General features: G+C 55.7%; 1 protein-coding gene and 1 long non-coding RNA gene across 17 annotated transcripts in view; one reads left to right on the top strand and one right to left on the bottom strand.

The window, feature by feature from the left end:
- The window catches only part of TNS1 (tensin 1), a 231,643-nt gene that overhangs the window by 113,827 nt on the left and 97,292 nt on the right, over positions 1-20,524 (top strand). For 13 of the 16 annotated variants that reach the window (XM_059703093.1, XM_059703097.1, XM_059703094.1 and 10 more), the window contains 4 exons: positions 1,121-1,162; positions 12,075-12,116; positions 12,944-12,994; positions 19,060-19,109. In XM_059703093.1, coding sequence (XP_059559076.1) covers positions 1,121-1,162; positions 12,075-12,116; positions 12,944-12,994; positions 19,060-19,109 — 185 coding nt within the window. Of the gene's footprint in view, positions 1-1,120; positions 1,163-12,074; positions 12,117-12,943; positions 12,995-17,628; positions 17,906-19,059; positions 19,110-19,299; positions 19,379-20,524 lie in introns of those variants that run through there. The other 3 variants (XM_059703102.1, XM_059703101.1, XM_059703103.1) reach the window with 3 other exon arrangements.
- On the bottom strand, positions 14,864-17,505 carry LOC132238219 (uncharacterized). The gene is made up of 3 exons (XR_009453754.1): positions 17,257-17,505; positions 15,939-16,128; positions 14,864-15,451 (listed from the first exon to the last, which is right to left on the bottom strand). It is a non-coding gene; the product is annotated as an uncharacterized LOC132238219 (long non-coding RNA).

Below are 20,524 nucleotides of genomic sequence, written 5' to 3'. Positions count from 1 at the left end.
GGTGGCCTCTATGCACAGCCAGCCCCAGCCAGGGCTATGGGCTGTCTCCATCACTGCTCCACTGGGTGGTGGCTGGGGTGGGGGTGGGGGGTCTCCCACTCTCCGAGGAGGCAGCCACCCCCTCTTTGGCCATCCACAGCTTGTGACCAGACATCCTCATGCCCCAGGGAGAGCCTCCCCCTTCGTTCCCTCTGTGGGCCCCCTGCCTGGTGCTCGGGTCAGGAATGGAGCCAAGACTGAGGTATGAGCTCCAAGAAAAACGTGTCCCAGCTAGAAAAAAGGAACACATTGAGTCTCTGATAAAGGCCCCTGCTAATTGTCAGGGTAGAGGTTTGGCTGCCTGGCCTGGCTGAGGGATGTTATCTTAGGGTAGGAGCAATCCAGCCCTCCTTCTACCCCACCCCCCTCCGTCTGGAGGCCCGAGTTGCCACCTGCCCCCCCCCTCCCCCCCAGGTCATCAGAGAGAAAGATGAGGATGATGATAAAATAATAGCTCACCCATAGAGGGTGCTTTTGGCTCTCCAGACCTCTGTGTTTATTAGTGACGGGGTGGCTTTCTTTGGGAGAGCTAGCAGGGGCCTGTCACCCACCTGTTTCCCACGTGCTTTGGGAAATTGCCAGCTGCCTGCACTCTGACCTATGGGTGAGACACCTTGGCACTGGGGAGAACGAACAGGCAACTCTTCCCTTTCTAGAGACCTTAAATACGTTTTACAAAAGTTCCAAACACATCTTACCATATTGCAGAAAATTCAAAAAATAGAAGAACAAAGACAATAAACCCTTATTTTTCTTACCATTTAATCCTGTTATGAAAATTCTGGTGCATTGACCTTCAGTCTTTCAGTGTCTGCATATTTCTACAGAATTTAAAAATAGCGATGTGCATTTCATTTTTGCCTTTCGCAGCCCCCCTCCCCACTAGCGGTGTTGCCTAAGTATTTTTCCATGTTGCCACATAATCTTCCAATGAACTCTCAGGCTGCAGAGTGTCCATGTGTGTGAGTTGAGGGAAGAGGTGTCTCTCATGGAGGTGGCGGCTGTGGAATGATCTCAGGAGGCCCTGGTTTTCTGTAGGAATGAAAGATGCTAACCTTGCCTTTCTCTGTTCCTCCCACAGGTGGCTGCCCCCTGCATTCCTCCATCCAACCATGAATTGGTGGTGAGTGACAGTCCGTTCCCTACCCTGCCAGCCCCTCCTCCCCTCTGTCCTCTGCTCCCAGCTGCAGCTTACTTCAGATCCAAGCATGCTGGCAGCCCCCAAGGGTGCCGGGTAATTGGGTAAGGGAAAGGAGGGGGCCTTGTTCTGAGAGGCTGAAGCTGGACTGGGAGGAAATGAGTCATGAGGTCCCTTCTGATGGGATGCAGGGCCTCCTATTTCAATCTGGAGACTAAAGTCCTTGGAAAAAACCATAAAAGGGCATCTTGCCTGTCTGCAGGCCTGGCCAGGTGCCTGTTGTCCTGGAGCTTACAGAACTAGGGGATGGCATCTCCTCCCACCCACTTGGTCCTGGGTCAGGTACCCTTCAGCTGGAGGCAGGGGGATGGACGGCATGATCCACAGAATTCATCTGCCTGGGAAGCTGCTCTCATTCAGGTGGCCTCTTCCACCTCCATGCTGTTTGCTGATTCTGCTTTTCTGCTCTTGGGTGTCCTCCACTCCTCCCTCCCTTCCCCAGTGGGACTTCAGAAAAGCATGGACAGGACAGTGAGTTGTGGACTGATCCCAGCTGGGCTGATTGGAAATGTTGGGAGCTTTTCCCTCCTGCCCTCTCACTGCCTTCTTACCCTTCAGAGGCCCCTCCTACACCTCACCCACAGCTGGAGGTGGGCAGGGCCTGGAGGCTGGAAGAGAGGAGCCTGCAGGCCTGCAGGTGTGTGCTTGTGCGTGCGTGTGTGTGTGTGTGTGTGTGTGTGTGTGTGTGTGCGCAGAGGAGAGTCATGGAGGGGCCCTATGGTCACAATTTGACCCACTGGTGCAGAGGGGCAAGTGATGACACGGATGTGGGTGGGGACCTGGGGGAGGGACAAGGGTGTCATGGGGTCTGGCAGTTACAGGTGTCTGCACACCTGTGCAGTGACCTGCCTGCCTGGATACTGGAATCTCAGCCAGGCCACCTGGTCTTCTGCCAGGTGGCAATGATCCTGTCCCGCCCTCTTTCTGGACTTCAGTTTCCCTTTCCGTCACAGAGATGGCTGAACTAGATGCTTGAGAGGCCTTCTCAGTGCTGATTAAGTATTCCCTCCATTCAGGGTTGTTAATGGAATGAATTAAAGTATGTAGAAGTGCTGGTGGCTCTTAGACGCCTCCTGGGCCCAGCACAGCGCCACCGCTCTCTGCACATGGGCTCAGGCCCTGCCAAGTGTGTCCCTTGTTTGCAGCGGCCCCTCCTCCCTTCTGAGCCTCAGCTCTGCCCAGCTGTGCCGCTCCAGATGTGGAGCCCAACTGTGCGGAGCCCAGTTGAAGGTCATCTGACAACAGCAGCGGGTGTAGGTGGGGGGCGAGCTGGGTGCTGCAGGGATGAGGCCAGAGTGTAGGCCTGGTTTGGAGCTGCCAGGAAGAAATCTCTCTGGGATTTCAGAGAGACACTGTGGGGGGCGGGCAGGAGGGGTGAGGTGGGGTGAGCAGACCTCTCATCATTCCAACCTAACTGCCACTCTGCCCCTGAGAACAGAATGTCCTTGGCTGGTCTGGGATGGCTGGGGGGTCTGGGGTTTAGGGCTCTCCAGGCAGAAGCCAGATGCCTGGCCACCAGGAGTGAGCTTTGTTTATGTGAGGAAGGGTCAGGGGTTGGGACAAGAGGGAATGGTTGGCATTCCAGCTGGAGAGGTTGTGGTTAGAACCAGGAGGAGGGAGGCCGGAGAATCTTCTCATCTCTGTGATGCGTCCCATCTGTGCCCAGGCTCTGCCCTTCACGGAGGTTGGTCAACCACCTAGTGGTGAAGTGGCTGTGACATCAGATTGTACTTTCAGAGGTCCCCCCACCTGAGTCAGAACCGACCCCCAACAGTGGTCAAGAGCAGAGGTGTTCGACCACCTCCCTGTGGATCCCAGTTCCCTGTGACCTTGGACACATTGCTTAACCTCTCTTGACCTTAGTTTGCCTGCTGCAGATTGGGAGTTGGAAATATTACTTACCCTGTAAGGTTAAGAGAAGAAAAGGAGCAATTAACCCATGGAATTAGCATGTATTCAGGACCCTCCAATGGCTGCCCACTTTACTGGGAGTGAAAGTCCAAGGTTCTTCCATGGGCTTGTACAGCCTCCAGGAGAGTTTCCTCTCTGACCTCATCTCCCCCTTGCTCACTCTGCTAGCCCTTCCTGCTGGTCTTTGAATAAACCAGTCAGGATGCTGCCCCAGGGCCTTTGCATTTGCTATGCCTTCTGCCTGGAATGCTCCTCCCGCCCTGTCCCCCCCACAGATACCTCAGGGCTCTTTCCTTCCCTCAAGTGTCAGCATTTTCCTTCCCCCAACAACCTTATCTCCCTTCCCTGCTTTCTTTGCCTCCCAGCATGCATTGCCATCTGATAAGCCCTGAGTCTTATTTGCTTGTCTTGTTTAAGAGGCTCCCCCTGCCCCCACCAGCATATAAATTCCATGAGTAGGGATTTTTCTGTGCTGTGTTCAGTGCTGTAACCCTATGGTCTGGCACACAGTAGGTACTCAGTACGTGTTTATTGAGTGACAGGGAGACAGGCGTTCAGTCAATGCCTGGTAGATTAGGTTCTCAGTAAACAGGACTGCTGCTGGGTGGGAGGCCTGCCTCCAGCTGGAAGCTCAGTGCTGTCCCCAGGGAGTGAGAAAGTGGCCCAGGCGAAATGGGAGAAAGTTTGGCTCCCCCCAGAGAGCACTTAGCACCTGTTTCCTCACTGAGGGCGAGGCAAGTGCTCTGAGCCGGTTCAAAGAGGGAGGAAAGGGCGGGCTGTATTTTTCCTTCCTTTTCCATTCTCTGCCTGCCCTTCAGCCTCTGCAGGGCTGGACTCAGGCCTCCCTGCCCCCTCCTTGCCTCACACCGTGTGTCTGTCTCCCTGTCATATTTTCTCTATGTCCCCAGCTCACCCACTTTGCTTGAATCCTACCCCCCTGGGATCAGGACCATCATCCCTGGACATAGGATTTCAGCCCAGCCTCAGGGCCCCGCAAGCCAAACACACTTTCCAGCCTGTGCCAGGCCAGCCAGGGCAAAGTGGCTTAATCTTCAACCAGTGTTTTCGTCTTACTCAACAGATGTTGCTAAGGCCTTTGGTAGAAGGGTCCTATGGTCATGTCCCTCCTGGGCTCCATGGGTGGGGGCAGGATGGAGAGGGAGAGCCCTTGTTTGCCGTGGACACTCCTGATCCTTCGAAAGAGCTGAAGCAGCTTTTCTCAACTTCTGAAAAATAAGAGTCAAAAGGAATTTCCCGAGGATGATAGCCAAACGAGTGGCCACCAAAGTCGGCCGGATGCTGAGCCCTCTGCACATGCAGCCTGGCACCCGGGGGACCTGGACTGGGGGAGCCGGGCCAGCCCCACGGAGGGGGCTTGAGATGTCCTTGTGAATCGGAGCGTGGGGTGGGGGAGGGGGGGTTGTGTGTCTGACGGGGGAGTGATCACTTATGTTAGTTTGAACTTCAGGCCCTAATGAATTTCATCTGAGGACACTGAGGGTCCTGGGTGGCCATTTTGGGGGGATTCTTAAAAATGGAGCAAGGCCAGGAGAGATGAGTCTGAGAAAGCCTTCAAAGAAGAGAGCAGTTCTGGGCATTGCCTTCCAAAGAGGGTTTCCAGAGTGGTGAGGCGGGTGGACATCCTAGTTTGTGCAACAGCTAGAGTGGCTTAGTCCGGAGAGGGAAAAAATGGGGGGTGGGGGTGCAGAATGGGAGTGAGAACGTGCTGAAAGGGCAAATTTGCTTATTTTCTGTTGCTCTCCAAAGTGGATCCCAGTAGGTAGAGCTTCTATAGAGAGGAGGAGATTTGGGTTAAAGAAACAGCAAAGCTCTCTACCACCTACAGTGGCACAGCGGGGCCAATCACGGGAGTTGCTGTCCCTGGGACACCTGCTCACTGACACCTATTAGGGGTAAGGAAGCTGCTGATGGGAGGTTGTCTTCCTGGGGAGTCTGGGGTGGACATCCTCAGGGCCCACTGAGGTCCTGCCCTCAGGTTGGGCTGTGAAGGGACATGGTCCCTGTAGGTCAAGGCATCCATGAATGTGCTGACCACCTGCCCTAGGACCCCCACTGGGAGAGGCCCCAGTCCGATGAAGCATCCTGCCCTTGGGGGACCATGCTCAGGGGGAAAGAGAGGGAGAGAACTATATTATGGAAACAATTAGTGCTCGGCTGGGGGGTTCTGACCAGAGAGGTAGCCTTTGGGGTCCAGGGTAGGAAGCGATCCGTTTGTGCTGCAGTGGTTGAGGAAGTCCTATTCTGAGTCCAATGTAAGATGTCAGCAATGGAAGAGAGGAGAGAAGAAGGAGAGAGGGCCTTTCACAAGGTGGCAGAGCTGAAGTAGAGAAGGGGCAGGGCCTTGGTACAAATTACCAAGACTGATGGGGCCCAGGGCAAATCCAGTGTCCTTGCTGGGGAGACGAGAGGGCCAGGCCATGTTGCCTTACCTTGGTGGCTGTGGCTGGGGTGCTGGCGGGAACAGCCTGAGTGGGAACAAGCATGGCATTCATGGTGAGCAGAGAGGAGGTGTGAGCGGATAGAGAGGAGAGAGGGGAAGGCAGTGGAATCCACCCAAGGAGGAAGGGGCCGCATAAGGGAGGAGTCCAGAAGTCATCTTAGGGAACTTGAACTTGATGAGCTAAGCACTAAGAGCCATTATGGGTCCTTGAGTGGGGAAATGACCCTAAGCAGGGTTTGAGAGCTGGGAGTCAGCTGCCAGCTGCAGGGTGTGGCCCGGCGGCGGGGAGGGGCCTGCCAGGAGGGCTGGGGACACCAGATGAGGCTGGTACAGGTGCTCAGCGTGGGCGAAGGCGACCAGAGGGGCCTGGAGGCAGGGCCTACGGAAGCACAGACTCCCAGTTCCCTGGCTGACAGGTAGAACAGCATCCAGGGGGGAGGCTGGCAGGAGGAGGCGAGAAATATTACAGTCTGGCGAGCATGTGTGAGCGGGCGGGATGGGAGTGCCCACAGGTGCCCAGCCTCAGCTGGGAGCTGGGTGCTGGTCCCTCTGGGTGAGTTGAGAAGGGCCTGAGGACAGGAGTGGGCTTGCCTAGGCCCCTCCCCGGGAGGTGTAGGAAAATCAGGCATCACGTTTCATTGATCACAACCAGCCTGTTCTTTTCCCTGGTGGCCCTGGCCTGCCTGGGAGAGGATGTGGCCCCTGGAGCAATTTCACCCACTCAGGGGACTCCGGCGGCTGGCCTCCCTCCCACCCTAGAGGGGTCCAGTCCTGCCTCTCTGTGCCCTCCCTCCAGCCCCTCACCCTCCTGCCCCCGTCAGCTCCCCCTCCTGGGATGGTAGGAAGTAACATTCCTTGAGGGGTGAATACAGGCTTTGAGGGGCAGACCTGAGCTCCTATGAAGCTGGCCAATCTCCCCGGTGACTCAGTTTCCTCATTTGCCAAAAGGGGTTCAAAGTGCTCCGTCCGTCCGTCCGTCCGCTGCTGTAGCCACCGCTGTAGTTGTTTTTGTTATTATCTGTTGATGGCTCCCCCCCCCCCCCCCCGCCAGGCTGTGGGGTGTATAATGTGCCATCCTTGCCACGCCCCCTCTAAGTGCCCAGTAAATGGTGCTGCCCTGCCCTTCTCTCTTGCTTTCAGCCCCCTCCCTTCATCTGCTTAGGGTTCTATTTTTAGAACAAGTGAGCCTGGAATAACCTCCTCTGGGTCCTGGGGCTGAGGACATTCCAGCCCCCATGGCCCCACCCGCCAGCTCCCTTTCCCTCCTAAATGGTTGCTGCCGTGACCTCACAGTTCGTCGCCATGGCAGCAGATGTGATGTCACAAGGTCTTTTGACCTGAAAAATTGTCCAGATTCCACGCCTCCCAGGGGGCAAGTGTAGAAAGAGCTGGAGGGGGGAAGGGAGAGGGTGTGAGGAATTTCTGGACGGAATGTTCCTCTGGAGGCTGAGTCCGCATTCTGCGCCAGCCCCCTCCCCCCAGCTCCAGGCTTGGGCACCTCCCCCACCCGCTATGGCCCTCTGTCTTTTCCTTCCTCCAAAACAGCAGCCCACAGATACATTTTTTCCCAGCCCACCCTCCCTGAGGCCGCCAGCATGTCCTACTGCATGAACCTCCATGCTCTCATCTCAGCCACCCCAGCCTCTGCAGAATGGCCCTTCCTGGGGCCCATACAGTTGGCAGTGGGTAAATGCAGGCATGGAGAGGGCATGCATGTCTTTTATTTTTTGGGGGCTTTTTTTTCTTTATTGATTAAGGTATTACATATGTGCCCTTTCCCCCCCATTGTTCTCCCCCCCCCCACCCCGCGGCATGCATGTCTTTTTTGGGGAAAAACTTGAGGAAAGGATGTGCAGCTTCCTTTATCCGCCCTGTGGTTCTCAGCCCCTCACATTCAGGAAGTTCTCTCTGTTGTCTGACCTCAGTCTCTCCTGCTGCAGCCCATTTCCTCCTCTTCCTATGGAAGTGTATTGCAGACGTCTTCCTCTGGAGGACCGGAGACAATTAGTCTTTAAGTCGCAGAAAGCTTGTTCCCGGCAGGAGGGCAGTTGATTTAAGGGTAAGAGGAACTGAATAGAGATCATCTCCAGGAGAGACAGAGCGGAAAGGATGGATGTAAGGAGCAGGGTTCAAATACCAGCCCTCTTAGCTACCTATTAGCTAACCTTGGGCAAGTTATTTAATATGGCGGACCCTCAGTCTCCTCAACTGTAAAATGGGTTAATGCTTATCTTGTGCACATTGGTTATGTGGATGGCTATGAGGATTGATGTCCATGGAAGCCAAGAATCTAATACTACGTATGCCCAAGGCTGCATTAACTCGTAATGAGTCATTGTTGTTATTGTGTTAACACTATGAAAGGCATCTCCAGCCCAGGGCCAGGCTGAGGTAGGCCAGTGAGGCCCCCGGGGTGCAGAATTCAAGGAGGCCTCACTCTCAGGGCTGTGCGGTGCACTTGGAGCAGCCTGAGAAGGGGTGCCTCCTTAAACATTCTGCTTGTAGCCTCACCCGAGTCCCTGCCTTGCTCCAGACTCCCGGGTTTGGGATCCTAGGGTAGAGTGGTCCTCCAAGAGCAAGACTTGGTCATCAAGTGGCACCAGGTCCATACCCTGCCACCTGCTCCTGAGCTGAGCTCCAGTTGTCCAGCCTGGAGGCCAGGGGCATTCTGAAGTCCCCTGGTGGGGCTGTGGTCAGCTGCCCAGAAAGTCTGGGTCCTTGAGATCTAGGTTTTTTTTCTGGGACCGGGCAGTGGGTAGGGACAGGTGGGCACAGCCCCCATCTGGGCTCCATCTGCTCGGTCCTTCTGCAGCTGGACCTCAGGAGGAAGGAAGAGAAGAGCCCACAGGGAGGCGGGGACAGGGTGGAGGGGCTGCGAGGTGAGCTCAGCAGTGGGCTTTACAAAACTCGTGCCAACTCTGATCCTGCCATTAACGTTACCCCGAGAAGCTGGGCCAGTCAGACCTCTCTGCACCTCAGGAGGGAGGAGATGGGGTCTGAAGTCCCTCTCAGAGCTGTTCTGAGGAGTGGTGTGGGAGGATGGAGGTGTGGGTGTACACGTGTGTGTGCACGTGTGGGAGTGGGTGGGGTGTCTGTGTTGCTGAAGGGGCTCTGCCAGCCATTGGAACTCTGGGGCGGCCACTTCAGGAGTCCACAGCTGGGGTGGTCTGGGAGCTTCCCTATAGCATGCCCAGGGCCTGGGGCAGGCTTGGCTTCAGGGGAGGCCACCCTCATGTTACTAGTCCCTTGCCTTTTTCATTCCCAGTTGGCCCAGAACTGGCAGTTCCTGGGAAACAGAAGCAGGGCTTCAGTCCCAGAGGACTGGGAAGGGGAGGGTGGGAGCACGGCATGCATGCTGGGCCGTGTTTGCAAACACTGCAGGGAAACGCTGGGTGTTCAGGTCAGGAGGGGTTTTTGGAAATTTTTAGCTCTTCAGAAAGCATCTCAACCAGTAAGTTGAAGGCATTTGATGGCTGGCAAGCGTCTTTCTGTGGCTGGCTTCCAGCTGGCCCGGGGAAAGGGGTGGGGGCCAAGGTTACGGTGCTCAGATGATTGTTGGCAGGGAGAGAAGTTTCTCTTGCACTGCTGAGGCCTGTGGTTTCTAATATTGACTCCGACTCCCTGGTCTGCTTTGTGCCAGACCTGGGAGGGGTTGGGCAGGAGGGTCAAGGTGGGGCAGGGTGGGCCACAGGAGGAGGGCCTGGGGTGTGTGGGGTGGAGAGGATAAATAACTGCTAGCATTTACTGAGCGCGTTCTAAGTGCCAGGCCCTGTTCTAAGTGCTGTATGTGCTTCTTCTCATTTGATTCTTTCAACATAGAGCCAGTCTGTCCCATTGAGGAGCTGCACGGATGGAGCGGCCCGCTTGAGGCCACACGGTTAGCAGTAGAGACAGTCTGTTTAGACCAGCGCTTCTCAAAGGGCCATCCCCAGACCTGGAAACCTGTTAGAAATGCACATTCTCGGGCCCCACCCGAGTTCTGCTGGATCAACCCTCTGGGGAGGGCCCAGCCTCTGTGTGTCCACAGCCTTCTAGGTGTTTGAGTCACACTCAAGTTCCAGGTGCCCTGGCTCACACTGCTCTTCAGGAGAGTCGTGGCCTCCGGGAGGTTTCCCCCAACGCTGGATGAGGGCTCTCGAGGGCCTGCAGTATCCTGGGGCAGGCACTTCCTCTGCAGCTTCTCCATCTCACCCCATTGCTGTCCTTTCTGAACAGTCTGTCTGGAGAGGCTGGCTCAGCAGAGGGAAGGATGAGGGCTTTGGAGCGGGGAGAGCTGGGTTCAGGTCTCTGCTCTGCAGACTCTGCATATAGAAGGTCTCTGTGATCTGCCCTCCAGGAGTGTTCCTCCTCCCCGCAGGGGGCCAGAGAGGAGGTGCTCCCGCCCAGCCCACAGTCTCCACGGGAGCATCACAGAGCCCTGGATCAAAGGGACAAGTGGGGTCAGAGGGCCAGGATTTCCCAGTGGGCTCATTTGCCCCCGGCCCAGTGGCCTGTGGCTCAGCAGCGGGGGCTCTGGGAGGTGGCTGGGCGAGGATTAGTCTGGGCTGGGACGGGATGGGATGTGTCATCTTTACTCCTCCAGAGCCATCCTCAAACTCCAGGTGGGTCGACCTGAGGGCTAGAGGGGCTTCCTGATGTGCCTCCCCGCCTCCTACTCCATTCCTGGACCTTGTCCTCTCTCATCCATCCTAAGCTGCCTTGGCCCTGAAGTACGCTCAGGAGGTTTCATCCCCTGGAAGGGAGTTTTGGCCTCAGCCACCCGTCTTCTTTCCAGGCAGGAGGGGTAAAGTCTGGGCCATTTCCAGAAGGAGCACGGCTACCTTCAGCTTAGCCGGCCTTCTTCCTCCATGTCCGCCTCGGCCAGTTCTCCCTGGAGCCAGACCCTCTCAGGGGTCATTCTGTCCATTCCTCTGTCTTCAGACACAGACAGCTTGCCCCTCAGGTCCTGGGCTGAGACAGTCTGTCCTAACTGGGCCCACACTCATCTCGGCAGAGGCCTGTTTCATGACCTTGGCAGTCATGCTCACGTCCTTCTGTATGGTTCAGGGGCCCCCGAACCACTTTGCTAAGTTGGAAATGGAGCCCTAGAAACTGGTCAGGAGGTGGCCTTGGAATGGGAAGTTTCTCTCCTGTTTTGGGGGAGTCCTAGGAACCTGTTTTTCAGGTTGCCTTTAGCAGGAAGCACTTCTATTGGTCTGGGCAGGGGAAGGGTGGCCCTGGGGCGAGTGGCAGGACCAGTCCACAGGTGTTTATTGATGGCCTGCTATCCATAACCAGAGGCCCTGGCATGAGGGATATGGCAAATGAGTTGGTAAAAATGCTGCTTTGAATATGTTTTGGAGGCAGGTGGGATAGAATCACAAATAAAACAAAACATATTCCCATGATATGATTATTCATGTGTCAATGACCAGATGAATGGCACTGACAGAGAGACGTACTGGAGTTGAGAGGTGGGAGAGAGAGTTCTCCTTGCTGAGGTGTTCAGGGAGGGCTTCATGGAGGAGGAGAGCTTTTAGGAAAAGAGGGGAAGCAGTTCCACCAGGAAAGGCCTGGATGTGAGAACAAGTAAAGGGATATAGGGGGCAGGTCTGGGTGGAGCAGAGCTTTTGGGCATGAAAACTGAGGTCTGTGAAGGGGCAGGGCCAATGCAGGGGGGAGGCCTTGAAGAGTTAGGACCCACAGGCCTCTCATCCCAGGCTGCTGCCATTTCACACAAAGAGCAAGAAGTGCAGAGCCCAAGGTGGGATTCAAATCCTGTTGTCCCCATTAGTAGTTGATGACTGGGGCCACTCATTTAACTTCTGCATATCTGTAAAGTGGGCCTTAAAAGTAATAATGGGCCCTGGCTGGTGTGCTCAGTGGTCGGAGTGTTGGCCTGCACACTGAAGGGTCTCAGGCTTGATTCTGGGTCAAGGGCACATATTTGGGTTGCAGGTTTACTCCCCATTCCCGGATAGGCTGTGTGCAGGAGGTAACCAGCCAATGTGTCTCTCTCACATGATGTTTCTCTTTCTCTCTCTCTCTCTACCTCCCTCCTTCCCTTCCACTCTCTCTGAGAAGCAATGGAAAAAATATCCTCAGGTGAGGATTTTTTAAAAAAAGGTAATAATGGTGCCTACATCACAGGGTGCTTGTGGTAGAGGAGACGGTATTGATGAAAACGCCTGGCGTGTTGGCACAGTGACGGTTACTCTCTCCTTGTTCCTTTTTGAACTGTCAGCGACTGCCCGAGCTAGAGGCCTGGCTGATGTTTGTCCAGGTGGATGTTTGCAGTACCAATAGGAAGTTTTTTATTTTCCAAACTGTGCCTCCCAACGTGGGGACAGCCAGGTTCCATCTTGGGTTGGAATCATGTCCTGCCTCTGGAGGCATTCTGTCCCCATGGCCATCGGCCTTGGAGAGAGAGCCAATCTGGGGGTGTTTGTCCTGAGGACTCACGCTGCCTTTCCCCTTTGTCCACAGCCTGTCAACACGGAGAATGCACCAAAGAATGTAGTGGACACGGTGAGTGACAGCAGGCTCCGGGGTGGGGTGGCAGGGAGCCGCCTGGGAGACAGGAAAGCGGAAGATGGATTTGGGGAAAGTGAACAGATGTGTTTGGGGATATCCTTCTGGAGTAGATATGGGGAAGTTGGGGGAAGTGGTGGGGCCATGGGTGACGTTGGGGGCTGGTGCATTTGGAAATGGATTCCTGGGGAACTAGGCAGGCCGAGCAGGAGAGGCAGGGGTGGGAGCGGAGAGAGAGAGGCCAGTGGTTAAATGTGGGTTTCTTTATTAAATATGTAGGAATTGAGAAAGCCAGGCAGATCTTTCCGAATAGATCTTTCTGACTTAGCAGAGAGACAGACAATCTCAAGGCTGCAAGGAGGAGGAAGAGGAAAAAGTCAGTGGGCCCTGAAGTGGGAACTGAGGTTAGCAGCTGTGAGGTGTCTCCGGCAATGGCCGGTGTTGAATGGCTTGGAGCGGGAGACTCGGGTTTAAATCCTAACTCCTCAGAGCTCCTAATTGTGTGACTATAGGCAAGTCATGAGCCTGTCTGTGCCTTAGTTTTCTTATCTGCAAAATGAGAATAATAATATTTCCCAGGGTTGTTGTGAGACACAGAGAAGAGGGTTTGATTAGCTCTGAGAGGCCTTCAGTGGACAAAGAAATGTTAGACAGCCAAGTCTCCCCAACCCCACCCCACCCCACCCCACCCCACCCCACCCCGGGCCCTTCTGCAAATCCTCTGACCCCCCCACCCCTGCCAAACCCAGCAGGTAAAAGACCTAGTGCTTTTTGATTACTTTCTTTGACTCCCCTTTCTTACTGTCTTGTCCCTCTCTCTCCAGGGAGAAGGAACCTTCCGGGGAGGGAACACTCGGAAAAGCCTTGAGGAAGACGTAAGTATGGGGGGGACGGGTAGAGAAGCATGTGGCTGGGCTCCTGGTGCTCAGAGGGGCTGGGGATGGGTGGGTGATATCTCACACCTCTCTTGTTTGGTGGGGCGTCCCTTCCTCCTCTCCAGAGGGCAGGCAGGGTTGCCCAGCTTGGTTGCTGAGCAAGGGAGGAGGGGCTGGGTGAGCAGACCCCATCTACTTATACACTGGGCCTCAGTCTTGGCCTTGGCCTCCAGCTCAGCTGGGCCCAGAGCACTTTTGCCCATCACTTTGTCAGGGTGGGAGTGGGGAGGAGGGTGGGCTTTATGAGGCCTGGTTGGGTGGTGGGTGAGCAGTCACCAAGGTGAGGGCAAGTAGAATAGTCAAAACTGTAGGGAACCAAGGGCAGAGATGAAGAGGGACTCTTGAGCCCTTAGAGCAGTGGTTCTCAACCTTCCTAATGCCCTTTAATACAGTTCCTCATGTTGTGGTGACCCCCAACCATGAAATTATTTTCGTTGCTACTTCATAACTGTAATTTTGCTACTGTTATGAATCGTAATGTAAATATCTGATATGCAGGATGTATTTTCATTGTTACAAATTGAACATAATTAAAGCATAGTGATTAATCACAAAACAATATGTAAGTATATATGTGTTTTCTGATGGTCTTAGGCGACCCCCGAGAAAGGGTCGTTCGACCCCCAAAGGGGTCGCGACCCACAGGTTTGAGAACCGCTGCCTTAGAGGGTCATCAGATCTTGGGGAATTGCATGCTCTGCTTCTTTGGAGAGGAAAAATGCAGAATCCTTTGTGTGGCTCAAATGCCATTGATTCAGGAAGAACCTGGAAGGTGGGCCGACTGGTCCATGATGCTATACTGCCATGCATTTTTGCTGGAAGTCAGTGAGCACATTTCTTAAGTGGAAGGACCCAGAGGAGGGTAGCGGGGGCTCTTGTCCTCACACCCCAGGAGCCGACGCCCGACCGAGTTGGACCTTTTTCTTCCTTCCTTTCTCTGACAATTTGCCCCTGTGCTGGCCTCTCCATCCTTGCCCGCCTTGATCTGCAGAGGAACAGGGAGTGGTTTTGGCGGTTGGCACAGGGGGAGCTGTTGATGGCATGAGGCCCTATCATCTGACAGCTGCCTGACCCATGGTGGGGAGGGCCCAGAGGGAGGTGCTGGGGCAGCAGGAGGCAGCTTCTGCAGGCGGCAGCACTTCTGCGGTGAGCCCACCGCCACTGCCTCATTGCCAGGGGCAGCCTGCACAGCGAGGGGAGGCGTCCTCGTCCTCCGGAAGAGCGGGAGCATGCCTCTCAAATTAGTGGGGAAGGCTCTGCTCAAGGTAGGAGGGGTCCTGTGAGCATAGGTACACGTGCTGGAGAGGGGCCCTTGTCCGAGTTTGTGATGTTTCTGGGGCTGGAGTGCAGGGGAGAAATTCATTTTTTGTGTACCTGCTACTGAGGATTAACTAGCGTAATGCCGCAAAGCACATGATACGTGCTCAATAAATGGTAGCTGTCTTATGACTGCTATTTTGACTGAGGGCCAGGAGCTGGGCTGGGTATTTTTTGATGCCTGTGACAGCCCCTATGGCAGATGCTGTGACCCCGTTTTGTAGATAAGCAAACAGAGGCTTGGAGGGGCTCGATGCCTCAATGTCGTCTCCATTTCTTCCCGGGACCATTGCTTGGATCTGGTGTTGCCAGGACTCCCAACCTTGGTCGTGGGCGGGGGAGGGGGGGGGGCGGGGACAGGGTGATGGTGTGTGAACCAAGACGTTTAGCCAATGGTCTACAAACTCTTGTAAGTCAAGTCCTAGAGCTGCTGCTCCCACACCCCAGCCTGGGTCTGACAGACCCTGGAAGGTAAGGCTGCCGTAGGAGAGAGGGAAGTTAGACATCAGGAAGAACTTTTTGACACGTGGGTGTGTATGACTTTAGTCCTGGGGAAGACAGAGGTGGCTGTTTCATTGGGACTGGAGGTTTTATTTAGGAGAAAGTTGTGTTGATCTGGGATGAATGTGTGTGTCAGGGGTGGGTAAGGGTGGTGTCCTGTCTGGATGTGGGAGGAGAGACCAGCGGTGTTTTGGTTGTTAGTCTAGTTTAAGGAGTGCATGAAAGGCAAAGCAGGCTCCAGAATGGCCTGCGTACTGCAAAGGAGGAGAGGAAACCCAAGTTTAAGGTCCCAGACATCTGTTGTGGGTTGGATGACCTCAGGGTGATTGAGTCAGTCCCCTGCCCAGCGGTGGGCTCCCTGCAGTCTGCCGCAGGTGAAGGGACCCGCTTTCAAGGTGACATGGCTGAAGTCCTAGGCCTGCCGCTGGGACAATAAGCCTGTTTTTTTGAGCTGTTTTCCTGTCTCTGGCCCGTGGCCCAGGATTCAGGGCAGGAATGGCTGTTTTCCTCTGACTGCTGGTGTGCAGTGGAGTTCGTGGATGGTGTGCTGTGTCGCACTTTGTTTTGGAAAAATCCAGGCTGGTGGGCAGGAAGGAGAGAGGAAGGGGTGTGGCTGGAGGGGCTGGTGTCGGGGGAGGGGCGGCCACTGCTCTCAGAGGAGACCTAGGAATGGGGATGGGCTCCGACGTAGGTTGGTCACCAATTTCTGGCTGCCTGACATGGCCCCTGATATTGCTTACACACCCTCCTCCCAACTGTGCCCCCTGGGGACTGGGGCTCAGGAAACAGCTTTTCTTTTGGTCCAGGGCTGTTGTGTTTGGTCTGCGGACCTCAAAGGAAGGCAGGACTCTTCCCACACAGTGGTTGCTCTAACCAACCCCACCCAGGTCCCCGGGTTCCTGCTCCTTGCTGAATGGCGGGGAGAAGGTTGATAACAGAGCATAGGGTCATAGTCTTTGAGCGCTCGGGAACGGCTCAGCGGTGATCAGCAGCGAGGACCAAGGCAAAAAGAGTTGGCTGGACCTGTGGTAGGAAGGGTGAGGGTTAGACATCAGGAAGAACTTACCGGTAGTAAGAGCAGTAGGACCCTGTTTTGGTGACGCTGTGGAATTTCCGTTAGTGGTGTCCTTTCAACAAAGGACAGACTATTTTGGTGACAACAATAGGGGAGAGTTCTGCTTGGTGCACAGGGAATTGGATCAAAAGTCCTATTATTGATCTATGTCCTGGTAGGGGCTGGGAGGAAGTTCGAAGCCCTGTGGAGGGAGAGAGCTTTGAGAGCCCCAGTGAGGAAAAGAATGGGATGACAGGCAGACGGAGAGCTTAATTTTCTTCTCAAAATAAAATCTTTGTAGTACTCTTTGTAGAGCCATCTGATAGTTGTCCCTAAGGGCTCTAAGTGGAACAGGTCAATGATGTAGAATCACATGAAACTGTGCTGGACCCATTTTACAGATGACTCAGTGAGACCGAGGGGCTGCCGCCGCCAGGGCTCTGGTGATGAGTACCTTTCTTCATAGAATAGAAGCTCCCTGAGGTCAGGGCTCCTCCTCCGCTGGACCCCTGGTGCCTAGAACATAGCCAGGCACACAGCCTGCAGCACTCAGTGAAAGTTTACTGAAAAAGGGAGTGAGCACGGAGCTGGGTGGCAGAGATGACCACATCTCTCCCCCGTCCCCCCAGCCCTCTTGAAAAGGGCCTGCATGCTGAGGCACGCTGGAGAACGCCCGTTTCCAGCCGTGTGTGTGAGGTCACCTGTGTTTTCTTGAGCGTTAGGTTGTGTTTGCTCACAGCCCGCCCCTGCTCCCCCACCCCCCGCCCATTCGTGGTTCTCTGGTTCTCCCTGTGGCTCTGTGTCCACCGACACTCGGACGTGTCACCCGTGCACGTCTGCTTTCTGCCAGCGAGTGTCACATGCCCCCCAACTTTGCAGAAAACAGGAAGCCCCATCAGTTAGAGGGCAGCCTAGTGATTCATCAGCGGATGACCATCCAGCTGTTCGTCCCCATCCTCTGGTGGGGTCACTGTCCAGGGCAGCTTCGCCCCCGCCCTCCCCCTTCCCTGGCCGGCCTGCTGGAGAGAGCAGGCTTGGACTTTGCCTTATCACCTCTGGAAGCGGCATGGCCAGACTGGGTTGGGGCCAAGTTTTTATTTATCCTCCCTGGCTTTTTTTGGGGTGGGGAGGCTAAGGAATGTGGAGTGTTGTAACGTTGGGAAGGGGGGGGGGGAACGGGAGCCAGTTCTCCTGCCCTGCTCATCCTTCTCACCCCTGTGCCGTGGAAGCTCCAGGCCCCCTCAGCCCCTCAGCCCCCCTGCCAGGCCCGTCTCAGTATCCCCTTGTCTCCCTGTGCTCCCTGTGCCTGGACCTGTGGTCCTGGCCACACCTCAAGCCTTGGCTCCAGTTGTGGCTTCCAGTTGTTTGAAGCAGCTGTGGTGGCCTCCTCCAAACGTGGCTGTGGATCCGTAACAGATGAAACCCGAGGGGCTATTTATAGCGGGGTGGCCCTGGGCCTGGAGCGGGGCCCATGCCTGGGGAGGCTCAGCGACTCCTCGTCAGGGCCCAGCGCAGTGCAGAGAGATGAAGTGTTGGGTTTCTGCGTTCCGCTGGGTGGGTAGTTTTGGAACAGCCTGGTTTGGGCCTTGAAAACCAAACACAACCCTCCTCACCCCCCCCGCCCCCCCCAGTGCCTGACTCATGCGAGCCCAAGTCCTCAGGGCCAGGAGAGCTGCGGAGACAGAAGCTTTCTGCCCTGACAGACAGCCCCACTTGGCGTTTCCTCCTGCTGCCCGCCGAGGCCGAGCTGCTCTGGGCTGGGTGGGAGCCCAGGCAGAGGGGACTCGGGGTGCAGCTTGCTCCCTGCCGATGGATGGGGAGTCCTCTTAGCGGGGCTGCCCTGACTTTGGGCTCAGCTGGGAGCTGGGCCTCCAGGCCCACCCCGTCCTGCCTTGGAGGCTCTGCGGGGCCTGGAGAGCGCTGAAGGGGGTCAAGCCTGAAGTTTGAGGGTGAATCCTGCCAGTCACCAGGACTTGGGGGTAAGTCACTGTTGCCTCAGTTTCCCCACTCATCGGCAGATTGCGGTCCTGTCTCCTCCAAGAAGTGGTTGCAACTTGGTGGTTGGGAAAGGCTGGCTCCTGGGAGGCCCGTGAATGCTTGGACAGTGCCAATACGCTCAGAGGACTTGGCTGGGCCTGGGATTCTGGGTGTTGGGTATCCGATTCTGCATCGTGTGAGGTGGCTGAAAGGATGGGCGGTTGGTGGTAGAAGTGATGCAGGGGTTTGACTTGGAGGTGAAGGTTTGATTGTATCCTCATTGCCCTTATAATTGTACTTGATGTAATAACAGTAACCACAGATATGTCACCGTTATATGTGTAATTCCTTTTCATTTTCAGACAACCTATACTCCCACTTTACATGTGACATTCCAGAGGCTCAGAGGATAGTAGGAAGGCTGCCCAGCGGGGTGCTGAGGGACAGCCTGGGCTTCCTCACTGTGTCGTTGGTGCCCTGGCATGTTTTGGACACCAACTTGGGTCCCTTCGCCTGGCTTTGTATAAGTTGACAGCCCTGGAAATGGGAGGGGGTGAAGGGGTAGCATACGATGGGCGGTGGGTCCTCGGGGGCACGGTTTGCTGCCTGAGCTGCTCTCCGTAGGTGCACGTGGTGCTGGCCGCTCTGTTTCTAAACCTCTGATTGAATGACTCGTGTTGCTGCTTTAAAGGAGAGGAGTGTGGCATGGCGATGGTCGGAGGAGGAAGGTTTAGAGCTGGAGAGAGGGTGCCATCACCCACCGTTCCTTCTCTCGTGCTTGCAGTCTGTACCCTCCCCTCGGGGTTCCTATTACGATGGCCAGTGAATCGAGATGAGATGAGTTTCCAATGTCAGTGACTGTTTTATTGAGTGTGTGCTCAGTACAGATGGCACCCGCCCAGGCGTGGCACGTTTCTCGACATTGGGATTCCTTCCTCGCCGGGGGCTCACAGGCTCGCAAGCACACTCACGTGGAATTGGCATAGACTGCCCTTGGCTCTGGGTTGCTTTGTTGCTGTGGTGTTAGGGTGCCTGGGCTGGAATGTTGGCAGAGAAAGGAGAAGTGGATCTGCGTTTGCCCGTGACCCTGACTGCGCCGGTGGACAGCTCTCAGCCTGCCTCCTCCACAATGCTGCTTCTCTTTTCTCTTTTCCAGGGCTCCATCAGAGTCACCCCGAGTGTCCAGCCCCCTCCCCAGCCCGTCAGGTATGCCTGGCCTGTGGGGGGCACAGGGTGGGGGTCCTGGCAGTGAGGTCACTGTGGGAGTTCCTGGCAAGTCATGCCTTTTGGTCTCCGAGACCGAAGTCATAAAGCCAGTGGTAGGAAGCCTGGGCAGCCGTGGCACCCTCCCTGGAGGGTGTGGGTGGATGCCGCTTGGCAAGGGTCATGCTCTGGGTTCTAGCTGGAAGCCAGCCTTGAGCCGAATTCTTTACGTACCTGTATGATTCATCTAGTCCTTGCAACAGCCCTGCAAGGTAAGTGTTTTATTCCCATTTGGCAGATGAAGAAACAGTTTCAGAGGTGGCTTGTTAGAGGTCGCACAGGGGCCTGGGTGGCTCTCGGACACAGCCTCTCTTCCCTGCGCCCAGCTTCTCTGGTTCTCTCTGTCTCACCTTCACCCCTGAGGCTCCAGAGATGAGTGAGAATCTGGCCCCAGGAAGATGGGGTTCCAGGGAGAGGGGACCTGGAGTGTGGGTGAAACCCCCAGGAGGTTGTGGTCCAGCCACTTGCTGCCCTCCGACCTGATCTGCTCTTTAGAAGATCCCCTCCTCCCCCCACAGCTGAGAAGCATCTTGGGTGGGCGGGTGTGGAGGGCGGTGCTGAGGTGGTCAGGCGGTGGCGCTGTTTTGCCTGGTGCAGGCAGTGACCTGAGGTAGGAGCCCGCCTCAAAGAAGCTCATCTTGGGGATGAGGGATGGCCGGGGCTCAGAGCTCAAATCACACTGGACCTTACTGCAGCCACCGGCCCTTCCACCACTCGGTCCCTGTCATTGCCACCATGGAGAAGCCTCACATCACCCCGGCTCCCCCATCTCCAGACCCCATCCACAGAGTTGGGCTCAGAGTTAACCTGGTGGAGACGGGATTCTGCCCTACTTCTTGGGGGTCCTCCCCAGTGCCGCCCCATCACTTTGAAATACCCTGGTGGTATTCCTCCTGCTGCCCTCCAGTCTCACCTTTACCCCACTGTAGTGACAGGTTATCAAAATGAAATGTGAGTGTTGTCCACCTCGGACAGAGAGGGGAAGCCAGACACTAGGAGACTGCTGATGGGTAAGAAGGTGTCGGGGTGGGGAGTGTGTGCGGTGCCCCCAGAAGCTACAGGGCTTCAGAAGAGAATTCCAGCATCTCAAGTTCCATTCCCCCTTCCCATCAGCACCCCAGTGGGCCCTTGGACCCTCCCCCTGGAAGAGAAGCTGGGTGAGGTGTCAAAATGTGAGCCTCTACCTCCCCTCATCCAGTGCCCAGTTCAGGTGGCTCTCTACTTTCCACGGAGCTCAGATGGTGCTGGGATGTCGGGGGCTCTGCACCCTCTGCTTCCTGGGCCCTTAGCAATCAGGGAGGCCACAGCCACACAGCGCTGGAGTGTGGGAGCTGCCAGAGGTGGGGATCGAGCCAGGG

This window comes from Myotis daubentonii, chromosome 7 (genome assembly GCF_963259705.1).
Source record: "Myotis daubentonii chromosome 7, mMyoDau2.1, whole genome shotgun sequence".
Classification (NCBI taxonomy): domain Eukaryota; kingdom Metazoa; phylum Chordata; class Mammalia; order Chiroptera; family Vespertilionidae; genus Myotis; species Myotis daubentonii.
The sequence above is the reverse complement of the archived record's forward strand: the minus strand, read 5'-3'. Positions and strand labels throughout refer to the sequence as shown.